The sequence below is a fragment of the Danio rerio genome, chromosome 21, assembly GCF_052040795.2.
Source record: "Danio rerio strain M-AB ecotype USA chromosome 21, GRCz13ab, whole genome shotgun sequence".
NCBI classification, from domain to species: Eukaryota; Metazoa; Chordata; class Actinopteri; order Cypriniformes; family Danionidae; genus Danio; species Danio rerio.
In genome coordinates, this window is record NC_141041.1 from 6,901,085 (window position 1) to 6,919,084 (window position 18,000).

Sequence of the window (18,000 nt, forward strand, 5' to 3'; positions counted from 1 at the left end):
CCCAAGATGATGAAATAACACAAAATACACGCGTTTAAATACAGAAACGATACTAATATACGTCCCAAAATGCATAAATGTTGATAAACACGGAGACTTACGTTTCATACGTGACAGGCCAAGGGGGCGGAGCTACATTCAACATCAACAAAAGGAAGGAGAAGCAGAGAAAACACAGACGAAAGACTCGGATACACAAACACAATATGTCCTTTTAACATTTCTGGTAATGTACTTTTACTTTTCATTTATAATATCTGCTAACATGTTTGTTTACATTTTTAAACGTACATCTAGATGAATTGTCTGTTAATATGTTCAGCTTGTTTTTCCTTAATTCTGAAAACGGGTTTGATTTTGTTTGGCTGTGGATTAACGTTAGATTTCGATTGAGTAAACGGTAACGTTATTAACATGTACGGTCAATGCTATTTTATCGATCACATTCGTGTGTGTTATTAATTAAATGAAGATCATAGATTTATTGTACTGTACTGACCGAATTCCGTCTAATGTTTTCCATGTATTTGATGTTTACTTCCTAAGCCAATATTGGTCTAATTTGAAGTCAATCTCTGAATACATTTCAAAATATATAGATAAATCATAACCTGTAACATTTTACTAATATATTACAGTGTAATCAACAGATTAATCGTATGTTATACGAGGTTACAAACATAAACTGTACAGCAGTGTAAAGATTTAAACCCCTCCCCCTCTGGTTGAGATATTTTCCAGCTGAAGGATCAACTGAGCTCCGCTGGATGACATTCACTTTCGATCCCGTTTTGACCTTGTTTTTTTCAGTAAAAGCGTTTTAAGTTAAAAAGTCTACATGTATTTGGTCATCTCAGTCGGAATTTGACGGATTTATTTGTTTGGATCCGCTGTAAGAAGGCGTTAACCAGAGCAACCCGACACCGAGGCTCAGCTGAGCGGAGGGGGCTGGGCAAAACCTTGACCCACCGCCCAGGGTGAGCTGAATGTACTCACTTTGTTTTTTTTATGCATTTTTAAGGTGTTTTGAAGACTTGAAACACAAACAAACAGTAAAAATGGAGGCCTTCAAACTGATGAAGGAGCTAAAGAGCAATTTGGATCTGGAGGTTCAATATCTACCGAAAGAAACGGGTCTCCGTTTGATCGAATCCACCCAAGAGGTAAACAAGTCTCACTAACTTCTGTAGATTAAAATACACGTATAAACTTTATTAAAACTTAATGTAAATAAATACATGTTAAAACTGCTTTAAACAATGTAAAAAAACAACTTTATATTAGCTTTACATTTATATACAAATGTACAATTGACGAAACATGCAACTGAAAAAATAAAAGTTTAAACATGAAATGTTATTTCTCTTCATCCACACAGAACAGTAACGGAGTTTCAGCAAAATGCAGAGATGCTCGAGTTGAGGATCTCTGGAGCTTGACCAATTTCTTCGGTTACAGCACTCAGACCTTTGTACTAGCCGTCAACCTGCTGGACAGGTTTCTAGCTATGATGAAGGTAAACAGTTAATGATAAATCAAACCATCTGAGTTTGAATTGCATTAAGGGATAGTTCACCCAAAAATAAAAATGTACTCACTATTTACTCTCCCTCAAGTGTTTTCCAGCTTCCTTCAAAATAACTTAACGAAATAACGAAAAAGTCAAATAGGTTTTAAACAAGTGAAGCTTAAGTAAATGATGACAGACTTCATTTTTGGGTGAACTATTCCTTTAAGATTCACATACATAGATAAACAAAACAAGCTCAATTGCTGTTATGTCCATGCCAGGCCAGTAGCTAGCAATGTTACCTTGTAAAGAAACACTACGCACCTGAGCACATACAGTCCTGTAGTCCACCAGTGTTGTTTTGATTGTCAATTAAATGCACATGCATGATGTCACAATTTTTGTAACCTATTTAATAGTTTCCCTCAAAAGTTATAGTGTACATAGACAGCCAAAATGCATGCAATTTTCAGTTTTTTAGTTAAACTCTGTGGTGTGTACAAATTGAAATGAGTGAAATGACATTTCGGCTGTTAAAAGTAATTGTTCTGTGTTTTTCAAATACAGGTTCAGCCCAAATATCTGGCCTGCATCAGCATTGGCTGCCTCCATATCGCCGTGCGAGTGACTGAAGGCGAGTGCAATGTTTCGTCCAGCCATGAGCTCATTCGCATCAGCCAGTGCAAGTTCACCGTCTCAGACCTCAGCCGAATGGAGAAGATCATTTCAGAAAAACTCAACTTCCAGTTCAAAGCCGTCACAGCCTTAACCTTCCTGCATTTGTACCACGCCATTGCACTTTCACACACGTCCAACAGGTAAGAATAGCTATCATTATAAAACTAACTGTAAATACCAGATAAACTAACAGTTCAGCATAGGAAACTTTGTCTTGTGAAGGTTGATAAACCGAATCTGCCAAGTGCACTTTGAGCGTTTCACAGTATATGGGTCACAGTTAAGGCCGGCGTCATGAACTAGGAGATTATCTTCTGACTAGACACGACAGCTTGCTAAATGACAAACAGTTTAGCTGACAATCTCTCTCAAACTAAATACAATCTCAAATCTTTTCACCCCTGCAGAAAAGACGTCCTGAATCTTGACAAACTGGAAGCCCAGCTGAAAGCCTGCCTATGCAGAATTGTTTTCTCCAAAGCAAAAGTAAGCAGAGCTTAAACAAATAGACTGGATAGGTCAAGATACATGACAAGTTTAAATTGTGGTTGTTTTTCTTTTTTAGCCATCGGTGCTCGCCTTGTCGCTGTTGATGCTTGAGATCGAGGCCTTACAGTCTGCGGACCTGCTAGAAATCGCACACCGCATACAGACACACTTGAAGGTAAAAACTCATAAGTAGGTCATTCTTTTAACTCCCACGAGTTTCACAATTGCACCTTCCCAAAAACTGAAAAATAAGTTTGGCTCCAAGTAGAACAACTATTTTAATCAAACCACTTTCAAAACAATCAATTGATCAAAAATATATATATATATTTGGTTTGAACAGCACTTACATCAATGGCGTAAGAAGAATCTAAAGCACTTGAAGTGTCCAGACGCCAGCACGCTATTGGTTTACACTCGTCAGTCCCATCCAAAATGATGCTGGCGCTGTGCCCTGTACTTATGTAAGTTGGTGTCTAATGCAGCGGTGTCTGTTTGCAGATCTCAAAGGCTGACCTGGGACGCTGGCGAGGCCTGGTAGGGCAGTGTATTAGAGATTACTCCTCTCCAGAATGTGCCAAACCGGACCACAAGAAACTGGTGTGGATCGTCTCTCGAAGAACAGCACAGAATCTGCACAGCAGCTACTGCAGCATACCTGAGCTGCCCACCATTCCTGAGGGCGTGTGGGACGAGAGCGAGAGGTAAACGAATCACCTGTGGAAAGATGCAGGTGTTAGTGCACTCATACAGTCTATAGAAGAGGAAAGGGTAGAAATAATCTGGGTTAACCGCATACAGATGGCTTTAGTCAAGCTTGAAAACCACAGAAAATTATTTCGACACGTTATTCAGTTTGTGAAAGCTACAAGCATGCATGTTCGCAATGGATGTTCATGTCCAAGTCGAAATGATTTTCTGCGGCAGTAGAAACTTGCAGCTTTGTTAGTGTCACTAAAACTATATATAAAAAAATAAATTTCAGGTAAACATTTTAGGTTTTTCAGATTAAAAAAAAAACAGAGACTGCTACTTTAATGGCAATCTGAAAATTAAAAAATGTGTATAAATTAAAATATTAAAAACGTCTTAAAGGGATAGTTCACCTAAAAATGAAAATTATCACATTTAATCTCACCTGAAATCTTAGTTTCGTTTTTCAGAAACAAAAAATATTGTGAAAAATGCTTGTTTTTGGATCCATCGACTTCCATCCCAGAAATTAGCATTAACGTTTAAACATATTTTTCAGTTTTGAACCATCCCTTTAATAACACACACAACATGACAAAAATTTGGTTAAAATTAAAAATATAAAAAATAAATAAATCACAATATAATATAATGAAGGCAATAAAATAACATTGCAACTAATAGTATTTTGTAAACTCAAAGAAAAAAAAAAATGTCAAAACTTGATCTATACATTAGAGAATAAGCGCAAACTAACAAACTTGGGAATAATTGCTATAAAATGTATCCATTTTTCCTTTAAAACATCTGGTTTCAGTTCCATGACATAATTTAACCCTCTGCGTTTTACTGACACACACCATTTACGTCACAGCCTCGTCAGCACAGGCTGAAGTTCGTCCTGTACGCCGCGCCCTACATCCCACTATCAGGTGTTCAACTGTGTTACTTGATAGCCACAAATAGTTAGTCACGACACGAGTAACCAACCCAACCATATTTACTCACAAGGAGCAATAAGTCATTCCTGAGGCTCAGCAACACAGCTGATTACAGGCTGAAAATCCAGACAGGACACTGCTTTGAGAAGGCTAATAAGTTAGATATGTGCACACGCCAACGTAGGCGCAGCTGAGGAATGTGAGTAAAGCTTGATGTGTGTGTGTTTACCAACACGTCACAGGTTGTGCATCACCTGTGAGTAAGAAATGGGTGTGAGAGGTGGGGCTGACTAGACAAAGTACAAGACTTTTTGTTTTTGAGAATTTAGATATATTGCAATATATACAGTAGTCAATTCTTGAGGTGGATCAACATCTTTCATCAAAGTTGTTCTAAAACTATTGAACACCTGTCTTCGTAAAACTTTGAAAAACACTAAAGTAGATCAGAAAAGTTTAGATGCTGCCATTTTTTACAAGGTATTTGACTTTGAATGTAAAGAAAATATAATATAGATTTATTATATAATAATTATATCACATAATAATTATACAAGAAATAAATAATAAATATTAATTTAACATCATATTGAGCTTCAGAATAATACAATTAAAAGTATATATACAAAAAATCATAAGATCTTTCTATTTAAATATTAAATAAAAATGTAAATTTAATATGATATGATTAAAATTTGGTAAATAATTTTTTTCAAATAGAAATATAAAATGAAACACGTAATTCAGCTTTTCAGAATGTTGTTTTAAGAACTAAAATTACTAAAACAAATATAATCGAGCATAAAATCAATATATAATATTAAAATAACACTAGAACTCAGAATATTATTTTAAGAATTCATAAAAACATCAACAAAAAGTGTCAAAATTATTCATTAAAATATTTTGGTTTACTCAAGCTTGAACTAAAATTAAAAATCTAAAATCAAGTCAATTAAAAGTTTTAAATGAATTAAATAAGATTAAAGAAACATTATTGCTGCCTCCAAACAAACAATGGAAATAGAAGGCATTCCCAAAACAAACTCTGAAACCACTTCATGTAGAAATCATGATTTCATCTGACTACATCAGTGTTGGGGAAAGTTACTTTTGAAAGGAATGCATTACAGTATTGAGTTACTCTCCAAAAAATTACCTTTTTGCGTACCTTTTTATGGTAATGCGTTACATTACTTTTGCGTTGTTTGAGGCTTGATCCCTTTCTTCTAAGAACGTCCTGAGCTCTATATACAGATTAATGAAAGTTTAAAGCAGTGTGTTTACTCCTTTTGTACTTTTTGTGGTATTAGTGAAATACAAACCATTTTAAAGCAAAATTTGTTTTCCTCCATGTGTTCAAAATAACGAACACATTCCCTGATCTCAACTTTAATTTAGCAATTGACAAAAAAAAAATGTAACCAAAAAGTAACTTTAGTTACATTTTACAAAAGTAACTCAAATATTATTACTTGTTTATTTGAATGCATTACTTTACTTGTTACTTAGAAAAGTAATAGTATTACGTAACTCCCCGTATTTGTAATGCGTTACCCCAACACTGACTATAATGTCATTTGAATAAACCCAAAAAGTTAATGTAACTCAAAACCATTAAAGTTCAAAAACGAATCCTTATAAGTTCTGTGAACATAATCCATTTAAGCAAATGAAGCAATTTGAGCACAGTAAAACCCAATAAATGAAGAGAACTTAAACCAACTGAGTACTGTAAAACCCAAAAAGTTAAAGCAACTCAAACTGTTTGAGGAAACCGATTGCAGCAAACCATTCGAGTTAAAAACCTAATCTATACGAGTACTGTGAGCTTACTCCATTCAAGTTGAAGTAATGAGGTATTCAACTCATTACCTTCAACACTAAGTTCAAAACTCTTTTCAAATGAGTAGAATCAGCTTTCAGTAAATTGAGTTAACTACACTCATTTCATTTAATAAAGTTGACTTGGGTTTTGCAAGGTGTACATTTCAACGGGTTATGTGAAGCACTTTGAGCAATTTGACTTGGTTAAATGTGCTATATGAATGTTGAAGTTGACTGGGCTTTTCCTCTTTCCACAGTGAGGATTCAAGTGAAGACTTGAGCTCTGGTGAAGAGAGTCTGAGCAGCTCATTGGGCAGCGATGCCGAGGGTCCCTACTTCCCCTCCAACTTCCTATCCCGTGCCCGCAGGCTCTAATAATGCTCCAAACCAAAACCGAGAGGAGCACAAACACCAGTGGAGAAGTAGCTGCCAATGATCTGAATGGCCTCCTTGTCATCTTTTGCGATGATGTCACAGACCTCCCTAGCTGGAAACCTAACGTTGTACAGCGAGGTGCCATTGTGCCTGAAACCAACCAGTCCAAAATATCACAATTGTATCTTTAAAACTCTTCTTTGGCTTCCCAGAAAGCCGCTCCTTATACTGTAAACATCTCTTCTTGATTTCTTGTGTTATGCTAAAGTGAAATAATTCAGCACTGCACAGCACAGGCAGCTAAAAAGTTGATCAAAATCAACAACAAAAAAAAAAAATGTAGCCGTAGAGTATATAATAGATGGTGCATGTTTGGATTTGTCAACATTCCAGGCGGCTCAATATGACATATCCAAGGTACACTAGACTGTTATAGAACAACTTAGGACTTGTACTTTGGTGCTTTGCACAGTTTTGTAAAATGATTGTAAGCGCGTGACTGTGGGAAAGCTGAACTGCCGCCTCTCTGAGCTCCAAGTCAGAGATTTACTGTGGTGTGCATGGTGTTCAAAAAATAAGGCGGATTGTTTAATTCTCGTGTGTATGTTTGAGTGTGATGTTGTTAACCTACTTGCCAATTTAGTATGTTTCACTTTAGCCGATGTATGAAGACAATTACTGTATGTTGAAAATGTGGAACACACAAAAAAGCCTAAAAAACCTTACAAAATGTAAAAAATGTTGATATAAAAAAAATGTACATTTGTATAATGTAAAAAAAAAAACCGCATATACGTTCTGTATAGCATCTTGTAGATATTAACTTATTTATTGTTATTTTTGTCATGGTAATATAAAAAAAACATTTACAATTAAAAAAAAAGCTATTTTGAAATTCACTCAATGTCTCTTGTTTTGCTTGTTCTGAATATGAAAGTGATTTATGGGTGAACTATCCCTTTAAGTGTCTCTGTCCTGTATCCTGAAACACACTGTACATGCAGTAAATCACCTCAATGGCACTGGATTTTACACCACAGAAGACAAACCCGGAGCTTTATCATACCAAGGTTTAGTGGTGGGAGAAAGAACATCTATTCATCAACGCATCACAATTCTTTCTCAAATTATTCCGAATCGATTCCAAAAAGCTGACAATCGATTCTGTATTCAAATTAGATTGTGACTCAAATGTGAAGCATTCATTTATTTTCCTTTAGCTTAGCCCCTTAATTATCAGGGGATCACCACAGCTGAATGAACCGCCAACTATTCTGGCATTTGTTTTACGCAGCAGATGCCTTTTCAGCTGCAACTCAGTACTGGGAAACACCCATACACATTCACACACACATACACTATAACCAATTTAGTTCATCCAATTCACTTATAGCACTTGCGTTCGGACTGTGAGGGAAACCTGAGCACCTGGAGGAAACCAACGTCAACAACAAGAACACGCAAACTCCACACAGAAATGCGCCAATTGACCCAGTCGAGACTCGAACCAGCAACCTGTAAGGCAACCGTGCTCACCAATGAGCCACCACGCCGCCAATTGCAAACCAGAAACAGAAAAATAATAAACGTTGAAGGATTTGCTCTATCTGGACAAAGCAAGGTTTCCGCTACATTTATTCTTCCATGGTGGGGCGCCTCACCAAAATTCACACCGCCACGACAACATTACTCCTCAATAAAAACATTCAGTGGTTGTTGTTTTTAATAGCGGGATATAATCTCAACAAAACGTGTTAAAAGGTGAGTTTTAACTGAGCAAACTTTTCTGTAATCATAGTAGTGCTGTGTGTCGTTTGTTTAACACTTTAAGGTGACATGCTGACTGACAGGTGCGCGATGCGTGAGACTAGCAAACACGACGTAGCTTTCAGTTAAGATGAACGCAGTTTCCATAATTATACTTTATAGATAATCGATAATGCTTTAAAATACTTTAAAAATGTATAGATGACTTTATCTTGCTGGATATTATCGCCATTTCACTTTACTTAAGGACGCATTAAAGCCGCTTGGTAGGTCAATTGGAGACATTCATCCTAGCAAATCTAATACATGTTGGAGACATGCTTGATTTTAAAGCGCGTCAAACGCACAAAACCCTTAATTTGTGCCACAAGATGTCTATATCTCATCTTTGCTGTGACTTCACACGTAAATCACTCGCGCTCTATCTGCGTCTGCTTACTGCAAAAGCTAAACACTCCCCCGCCCCCCATGTAATATTATTATTATTTAGAGAGACACTTAAATACATCATGTGCGCAACGTCTAAAAGTCATGTAAAACAATTAATTGCAAACTGAAATAAGTATTATTTGATTATATTGTTTGAAATTTGATCTTTTATTCGATTATTTTCAGAAATTTGCAGCATCACAAAATCTTGCGACTTTTGATTTTGCGTTGGATTCAGCAGAATCATGAAAAACTAGGGTCTCTGACTAGTTGTCTGTGCCTCCGAACTAAAAGCAATCCCAATGTTAATTCCAATTGTCATTTTGTATTTTTGTTTTGAAGTCATTTATTTGTTAAAATCTTATAAACAAACAAAAAAATATATCTTTTTTAGAATGATTTCAATGTTTTTTTTCAGAGCTCGTTCATGCTGAATATAAAATTTTTTAAATAAAGTAAATCATTTTAAAGAGGGAAATGCTGTCATCCATAGATTAAGATCACAAACAAAAGGATCGAAACTCCCAATTCTAGTAAAAATGTCAAATTGAAAGGATCTGTTTACATAGTAAGAAGTAGGAGAAAACGCAGATCAAGAATCGTTTTGGAATCAAATGGTGACTCCCAGAATTGGATCAGATCGTGAAGTCCCTAAAGATTCCCACACACCAACAGTACACTACAACGTCATGATGCTATCAGCTGATTTAAACACGCACAAACAACCAGTCCGAGATTGATGCAATTCTTCCGCGTGTGACGCGAGTGTGATAGTTTCACAAAAAGAAGAACTTGTTCTTCTGGGAAACCAATAAACAGTGCTTGGTTAAAAACAGCCTCTAGTCAGTTTCATGCGCTAGAAGCAAGATTTCTGTTCCCTCGAAGAAACAGCTGGGCAGCATGCCAAAGAAATACCACAGGATCCATTACACAATGCTCTACATAGTATGATGAAACTAAAGGAGAACCTTGGAAAACACAACAGGCATTTTAAGATTTAAGTGAACACAACAAACACAAAACAAAGAACACTGATGCCATAAAGCTTGGATTTCCCTTTACAGCCATTACAGGGTTTCTGCAGGTTTCACAAAGCCAAATTTAAGACTTTTAAGACCTTTTAAGGCAGTGATGAATGAAATTTCATACTTGTATAGAACTTTTTTTATATTATATCATAATTAGCCACATTTTTTTAAACTGTCAAAACAAGTAAACTTAGTTGTATTCATGCACAATTTTCAACATATCTTAAAAAAATCTTTAAAAACTATAATAAACTAAATGTACGCACAACAATCTGTCCAGGTTAGTGTTCTTACTGTACATGGACTATAATATATTGTTAAATAGAGTTTTTATGGATTGTTAATTATTGGGACGCGAATTGGGTAGCTTTACATGGACATAGGAAAATTAAGAACTGTTAACAGTTATTTTAAATTTAAGTGAATTTAAAACTTTCTAAGGCCTAAATTAAAAAATTTTTAATTGAAAACTTTAAGGTCCTGCATTATATGCAACCAAAAGACCACCAGTATCCCCTAATTGGTGCAATGAGTAATTTAAGACCTTTTTAAGACTATCATGAATAAAATTGTATTCATATTATTTATTATATAAAGACTTCTTTTTATATATATATATATATAAATATAATTTTTCTGTTTTGCTGCATAAATGTGCAACATGTACTTGTTAACTCGCCAGGTGGTAGCACATGCAACTACATATTTTTCCTAATAATCTTAATGAAAGGAGCAAAAAGGAGGATATTGCTGGTCACATTTTGACACCGATGAGCTGATGTCAAACCAGCGCTGATGGCCTCTCTCCTGCATCTGCATCATTTGATTTTTGCATAATGATAACTCCACACCAAACTGAGGCTTTTGTTTTATAGCTATGTAAACTATAAAACATATATGAAAATTAATGCAATACTGTATGCAAAAAAACTAAACTATTATATTGTATGCAATAGCAGCCTATTTATATATATATTTTTTAAAAACATATGCGCCTTGTTGTTTGTCTCCTATCAAATGCATGTGCAGTGCCCACATGAACCAAGAGTGACACGGAGAAAATGAAAGCACAGAAGCTCTAAGGCAAACGCATGATATAATCTTTAAAATAATGACTTCTATTAAAAATATTGACAGAGGTTTGTGATATAGGAATAATAATTAAATGCATATTTTCTGTGGAGCGATTTATTTGAGGTAGCCTGCTAGTTTATTTGACAGAAAAAAGCTACAGATGCACGAAATATCGATGGCCATATCAATATCGGCTGATAAATGCTATTTTTAATCTTATCATTCGATATCAAAATAAAGCCGATATCTTTAAGCCGATAGATTACGTAATTGTCAAAAACTACCTGCCTTGCGCATGTCTGGGTCAACTTGTTCAGACTAATATTAAACATTTTAGTCACAGAATAGACACGTCAATTCATTTTTTAATTAATTTCTGACCAATTAATCGTTAATATTCGGTTACCAGCTGATTAATTCAACTATAAATGATGGTAAATAGTTTAGGGCTGCCCCCGACTAAAGATATTCCTAGTCGACTAACATTCCTGCATTTTAGCGATTAATCAAATAATCGTTCATTTATGATATTAATATAATAACTTGCGTATATACTAGGAATATAGTCCAAGTTGAAGTTTAACACTTCCACGTGACAGAAAATGCTAAAGCATGATATTAGCGCATTCAAAACGAAAATTAAGCGCTTAAAACGAAATAGTAAAGCGTTTAAATACAGTGCTTACACACAAAAATCAGTTACCAGAACGTTATAGGCTAATTATGACATAAAAACAGCAATCAGACTGCCTGTGCATTTTAATAATTTATTATCAAAAATACAAACTGTAACAGTTACATGTCAAACAAACAAACAAACAAAAAAAAACTGTTTTTAATAAAATAAACTAAAATTCGTTCTTCAAAATAAATCAAATAAACTTATTAGCAACTTAGGTCTAGTACAAAACTAGGCAAAAAATAAAAATAAATAAATAAATAAATACTGTAGCAAAAACGCAGTTTTTTTTAAATACACTGTTTTTAAAATACATTTTTTTTAATACAGTGGAAAATTAAAATTTATGTAATTTTTATATTGTTAAATAAGAAAAATTAACAAAAACGAACAACTTAATAAATGCACATCGCACAACGCCAAAACTTAGAATAAAAAAAGAAGGCAGCAAACAAATTAACAGCCTAATTATGATTGAATTGTTTAGAACAACTATATTTACGACAAAATGTGGAACAAATAATTTAAAGAACACTAATACAAATCAAAAATATCAGAGCAAAGCCACAAACTGCCATTAAGACGACGGATGAGTCTTGACCTGAAACAACAAATTAAAAACATCAGACTAATTTTTCTAACAGAATAAAAAACAACTTCTGCATTATATAAAAATGAAAAAATAAAAATAATATGTATTTATTTATTTGTATAGCCTACCCAATATAAAAATAAAATACCCGTTTTTTATATATATATATATATATATATATATATATATATATATATATATATATATATATATATATATATAGCCTAACGGATAGCTAACAGAAACACTACAAAAAGGAAATTAAGCATTCTTACCTAAGCTTTTAATTCGATTTTATTTTTTTCATATTATGTGAGAGGAACACCAGCTTGTCCACATTGCTGGGAAGAAGGGAGCTTCTCGACTTGTTCACAATGAAGCCGGCCTTTGAAAACATGCGCTCTGATGGAGTGGATGTGGAAGGGATACAGTGGAGGCGTTTAGGCGTTAGGCGTTGATCTCTCGTTGCTGATGTCATACACTGACTGTGCAGCCCTTGATTGCGTAATTTCACGTGATTTTTTTTTTTTTTTGCAACTAACCGACTAATGAAAATGTATTCGACCAAGCCCTCTTCATATCGACTAAAGTTTAGTCGACTATTTGGGGGCAGCCCTAAAATAGTTTTATCTAAAGTTCTGTTGAGATGTATTGTTGATTAGATGCATATTGGCCTGATTGGGTAGCTTAAATATACAAAGGGAAATTAAGATCTGTTTACAATCATTTAAGACCTATAAGACAAGTGATTTTAAGACTTCTAAGGCCTATATTTTAGCTTTTGAAATTTAAGACATTTTAAGACTCTGCGGACACTAGGGCTGCACAATAGTGTAAAAGTCTAACATTGCAATATTTTTTTTATTCTGTAATATACAATTGAAGTCAGAATTATTAGCCCCCTTCGATTTTTTTCTTCTTTTTTTATATTTTTTTATACTTATTTTATATTATTTTTAATATTTCTCAAATGATGTTTAACAGAGCAAGGAAATTTTCACAGTATGTCTGATAATATTTTTTCTTCTGGAGAAAGTTTTATTTGATTTATTTCGGCTAGAATAAAAGCAGCTTTTAATTTTTTAAATGACATTTTGGGGACAAAATTATTAGCCCCTTTAAGCTATATTTTTTTTTCCGATAGTCTACAGAACAAACCATCATTATACAACAACTTGTCTAATTACCCTAACCTGCCTAGTTAACCTAATTAACCTAGTTAAGCCTTTAAATGTCACTTTAAGCTGTCTAGAAGTGTCTTGAATAATATCTAGTAAAATATTATTTACAGTCATGATTGTAAAGGTAAAATAAATCCATTATTAGAAATGAGTTATTAAACCTATTATGTTCAGAAATGTGTTGAAAAAATCTGCTCTCTGTTAAACAGAAATTGTGGAAAAAATAAACAAGTGCTCTAATAATTCAAGGGGTCTAATAATTGTGACTTCAACTGTATATTGCGAGATGAACACAACTTCACTAAATGGGATGAATAATATAATCTCAGACTGATTGGGATGATACTGTACAAGATTGTTTAAAATATAATAAACAATCTACAAGAACCGATATGTTCAATAAAGAAAGAGATATAAATTAAATAAAAATAGTTTTATTGTTTTCCGCGGAGTCAAACTGTATTCAGGTATACAGTAATTGAATAAATAAATGTGAAATAACACCACATGGCATTCGTTTTATAAACAGTTCAAGAAAATTTTTCGTTATTAATTTTTCGTTATTAATTCGCTATTAATTTAAGTTCCAAATGGCAGAATTTCATAGGCCTCAATGCTTCTAAAATCCTGATACAGTCACAGGCCTCAAAAAACACTTGCAAAATGATCAATTATATTCAATTTAATAATAAATAATAATCAGCAATTAAATATAAATAAATTATAATCCAGACTCATAATTGTGTATACTCTTGATATGATTATTGCGTTGATCATATTATGGTATCGATGCTGAAAAGGTATATTGTACAGCCCTAGTGGACACCCTTCATTAAATGCAACCAAAAGACCACCAGTATCCCCTAATTGGTTTAAACAAGTAATCATTGTGTTATTACGCACAAAAACATTCAAGCAATTCCTGCAATGCACACACAAACACATACTCGCTACATAAACATTGGCTCAGATTGTTCACTCAAACACATCCCGCCTCTATACAGTATCCAGACATTCGACACCGCACAAAAAGTAGGTCACTTGCCTTTGCTGCATTCCTTGTTTGGAGCCAGAGTTTTAGAAGCCCATCCTAGACTTTTTCTTTGGCTGGGAGGCCTGTGAGGAGCTTCTGATTTGGGAAGCTCGCTGGGAAGGTGCAGCCGGTGACAAAAGGCGAGCCTGAGGGACAGAAAATCCACCATCCGCTGTAGAGTCTTGAGTAGATGCTTGGGAAGTGGGAAGAGAACTAAGGTAAAACTCCTTGCAGCGTTTTAATGGGATGGATAACTTCCGCAATGGGCTGACCAGTCCGGGATGATCTACCGAATCCTTCTCTACTGTAGCTTTAGGGGTGCCGGAGGTTGGTTGTTTAACCTGAAAGTAGAGGTACATTGGAGATTAATATATTATTTGTGTGATACATGAAAACATTTAATTACAGTCTATAATAATGGATCTCCTGGCAAAATATTACAATAATTAGCATTTGTCGCTCTTTGAGAATCTTCACACTTTTTTATGAGCATGATCAACTATTAAAAGTACACATTGTCTTTATTTTTATCTTAGTTTAAAGATGCATTAAGCAGAAACATGTCTTTATATTATGTCATTTTCATGAATTAGCGAAAACAAGACATCAACCCAATTAATGAAGCACAAGCACAAAGCATTAAAATATTTTAAGTCATTTTCACAGCAAAAACATTTGACGGCATTAAATCATTATTTTAAATCTACTTGACATTTTTACCATTCATTCATTCAGTTTGGGGATGGTAAGATGAATATTTGAAAGTGCTTGTAGAGCAAAAATTAGAGCTGCACAATATGAAAAAATATGACATTGCGATATTTTATCTTGCTGCGATATCAGGTATGTGAAGAGATCTGGTGAGATTAAATTGTCACGAGATTTCGAGAGGAGGTAAGAAAGTTGTCTCGTGAATTGTGATGTTATGATAAAGAGTGGGGGTAAAATTAGCACTGAAGATCAGAGGCAACGTTGGATTTAAATGGCAAGTTAGGTGCTTTGAGCACACCTGGGAACCCAACCCAGTGTGGCCTCAGAGTTCCTCGGTGAGTATGACCTAACCGCTTTTTTTTTTTTCACCAGAGTTCAGCGGCTGCCATGTCCAACAGAGGCTACAACTTCAGCCACACACACATTACCCTGCAATGGAACAGCATTTAGATATGCTAAAAATAATCGTTGTAAGCACAAATGGAATTAGACGTGGAGTATTCCTATTTCAGTTGCATTATTGAAGGGCAGTACAAACATGTAAAGACCTGAATCAAACTATCAATATCGTGAAGGACTTTTAGCTGCATTTTGTGACAGGACATACACACACGACTGTTTGATACTTTTCTTTACACCAACCAAGTCAGTAAAGTACCACAGATACACACATCTCTAAGTGCACACGCGCACACACACAGTTAACTTCTCGAGCCTGGTCACATCATCATTAAGCTGCGGTCACACTAGAGTTTGTGTGTGCGTACGGCGCTGCGAAAAGGGGCGGGAATAAGCAAGATTATTAGGCATTAAAAAAAGCGAGCGATTGCTCCAAGTTTGAAATTTCTGTCAGGAGAGGTCATGTTTTGATCTTCGGTTAGTCTCACGCAGTCAAGTGATGCGATTTCACAGGTCAGAGTTCACCAAGCTTGAACTTTGCACCGCAGACACCTGCGAAACTTAACGCATGACCCTGCGTTTCCAGTCTGACGCATTCTATGAATGGAAGTCTATGGGAGGAAAATCCCAGTGTGACCACAGCTTTACCAAACACACGTTTATGCTGTCCGGAAGATGCAGTTTTTTCGTTTGACAAACGATGTTAAATTACATTAACACAACAACTTCCCTCCTATCAGTCCTTACTTCAAGGTCGCATCCAGTACCTCAGAGTGAGTCAAATAAAAATAAAAAATTTTATGAAAACATGAAAACCAAAAATTACAAATGTTTTTTAAGCTCAATTTGTGAAAAGGAGTTTGATTTCTCATGTGGGGTCAGTCAGTAGAGTTTATAGCTAAATTTTTTCAGTGTTTCCATGTGTTCCCTTTATGACATAATTGATAAAAATAAAAATAAAATACCATTCATTCAGTTCTGGCTTCTTTTGTTTTGACTTATTTTGTTAACAGATAGATTTGTACACTTTATTTAACTGGCAGCGCTTGGGGTTTGTTTGTTTGATTGGCTTGCTTGTTAGTAATATTTCAAAATCCTTAATAAAAAAAACAAAAAGTAACTATTTTTGCAACTCGGGTCAACCTCGTAATAAAAGCTTCAGCTAAAGAAACTATCATAAGGCTAATGACAGTGAATAATTACCTGAAGGGAGGGCTGAGATTTTGAAGATCTCATTAGTTCTTGCTCAAGTCTTCTCAAAGGAGAAATAACCGCTTCTTTCTCAACCGACTGTTCATTTAGAAAGCGCCTCAATAAGATGGGGCTCTTGTTGCGGTTCTCAGGTCTGGACTTCCACTCCTCGATGTCCGTGGCTTGAGAATTTTCCAAAGTTTCCTCATCCGAGCCCAAATACTGACTCGTGGCCGATGACCAACCAGAGAGACTGTCCGGGTTGCTAACAGACGAGGCGAAGCTTCCAGAAAGCGATGTGCGAGAGCGACTTCTGGCTTGCTTTTCCCTCCGACGCTTTTGACGGAGATTTGCTATTTTTTTGTCCCGGTTTAAGCCCAGCTTGTCTTCCCACCAGCTTTTCCAATTGCCTTCCCAAGATGCCGCCATTCGCTGGCTCACATCGTCAGGCCAATCTTCAGGATCTACAGGATCGGGAATTTGCTCCACATTTAAGTGAGGCAGATACGTGACGCCATGCACAAGCAAGTCTCTATTCCTCATGACCTCTTGCAGGTCTTTCCTCAATCTTGTCAACCGATCCTCCTCAAGCTTATCTTGCTTATTAGTTCTTAAGCACTTTATATCTGCAGTGTAGATCCTTCGAAATTGAGGAAGCCACTTCTTGTCGGCGGAGTTTTTAAAAAGATAGTCGAACCATACGTCCCAAATACGTTGAAGATCAAGATATTTGCTTTGTTTAAGAGGTTTGGTGGAGCCACTTAGATTAATCCCAGTTGAATTGTTAGGTGGTTCGTTGCTGACGTTTTCATTTGCATCTAAATTGTTTAAGGGATCGTTATCAACATTGTCGATAACTTTCAAAGGACTGAGAGGCACTTGCTGTCCCTCGGTCTCAGAGTCGTTCTCAGAAATGTTGTCATTGGTTTGTAACTGCAAGTTTTCATTGTCTCCTACTGTTGGTTCCACTCTGACGGCTTGTTCTGGATCCTGAGCATCGGTCGTGGTTTGATCTGTTTGCAATTTCAATGTTTGGTAAAAGATGTCTGCAGTGTCCGTAAGATGAAAAACAGACAGGTAGTCCTTGTTCTGTAGAGCCATGAAACCTGAGGAAGAACAGAAATGAGTACAGGAGCTTGATAATCTCTGTGTTAAATAGAAATGCACCGATACCATTTTTTGGAACTGATCCGATCTCAATAACAACATTCTGAGTATAGACCGATACAGGTCTGATCCCGATAGTGTGCGCCTTTTTTTTCCAAGCATAATACAGTTTCTATAGTTTTGGTGATAAACTTAAATAATATATCTTCTTTAATAAAAAATACTGTATATGACAGACGACCCAATCTAACAACATGTTACTGTAGATTTTTGTAGACTCTCATGTGTCCATACAA

At 35.3% G+C, this 18,000-nt stretch overlaps 2 protein-coding genes across 4 annotated transcripts in view; one reads left to right on the forward strand and one right to left on the reverse strand.

The window, feature by feature from the left end:
* Positions 1–198: 198 nt before the first annotated feature.
* On the forward strand, positions 199–7,412 carry ccng2 (cyclin G2). Of its 2 annotated transcripts, NM_213172.1 has the most exon segments (8): positions 199–226; positions 1,022–1,163; positions 1,379–1,516; positions 2,078–2,328; positions 2,596–2,674; positions 2,754–2,852; positions 3,179–3,381; positions 6,396–7,376. In NM_213172.1, coding segments are annotated over 7 exon segments (993 nt in total). In that variant the 5' UTR covers positions 199–226; positions 1,022–1,058; the 3' UTR covers positions 6,514–7,376.
* taf1c (TATA-box binding protein associated factor, RNA polymerase I subunit C) overlaps positions 2,740–18,000 on the reverse strand; it is a 35,205-nt gene continuing 19,944 nt past the window's right edge. The window contains exons 14-16 of one of the 2 annotated variants that reach the window (XR_015519916.1): positions 16,610–17,743; positions 14,309–14,637; positions 2,740–3,394 (exon numbers count right to left, since the gene is read on the reverse strand). Coding sequence is in view for 1 of the 2 variants with exons in the window: in XM_087300591.1 (XP_087156717.1) it covers positions 14,341–14,637; positions 16,610–17,703 (1,391 nt within the window). In the remaining variant the exon portion in view is untranslated. The remainder of the gene's footprint in view (positions 3,395–14,308; positions 14,638–16,609; positions 17,744–18,000) is intronic. The other variant, XM_087300591.1, reaches the window with a different exon arrangement.

What these genes read in the sequence shown, in the direction of transcription:
- ccng2 (XM_087299136.1), top strand. Translation starts at nt 2,222, where the DNA reads ATGGAGAAGATCATTTCAGAAAAACTCAACTTCCAGTTCAAAGCCGTC. An exon ending in GCATACAGACACACTTGAAG is followed by an intron (nt 2,853 to 3,178) that starts GTAAAAACTCAT and finishes GTCTGTTTGCAG; the next exon opens with ATCTCAAAGGCTGACCTGGG. An exon ending in GTGTGGGACGAGAGCGAGAG is followed by an intron (nt 3,382 to 6,395) that starts GTAAACGAATCA and finishes CTCTTTCCACAG; the next exon opens with TGAGGATTCAAGTGAAGACT.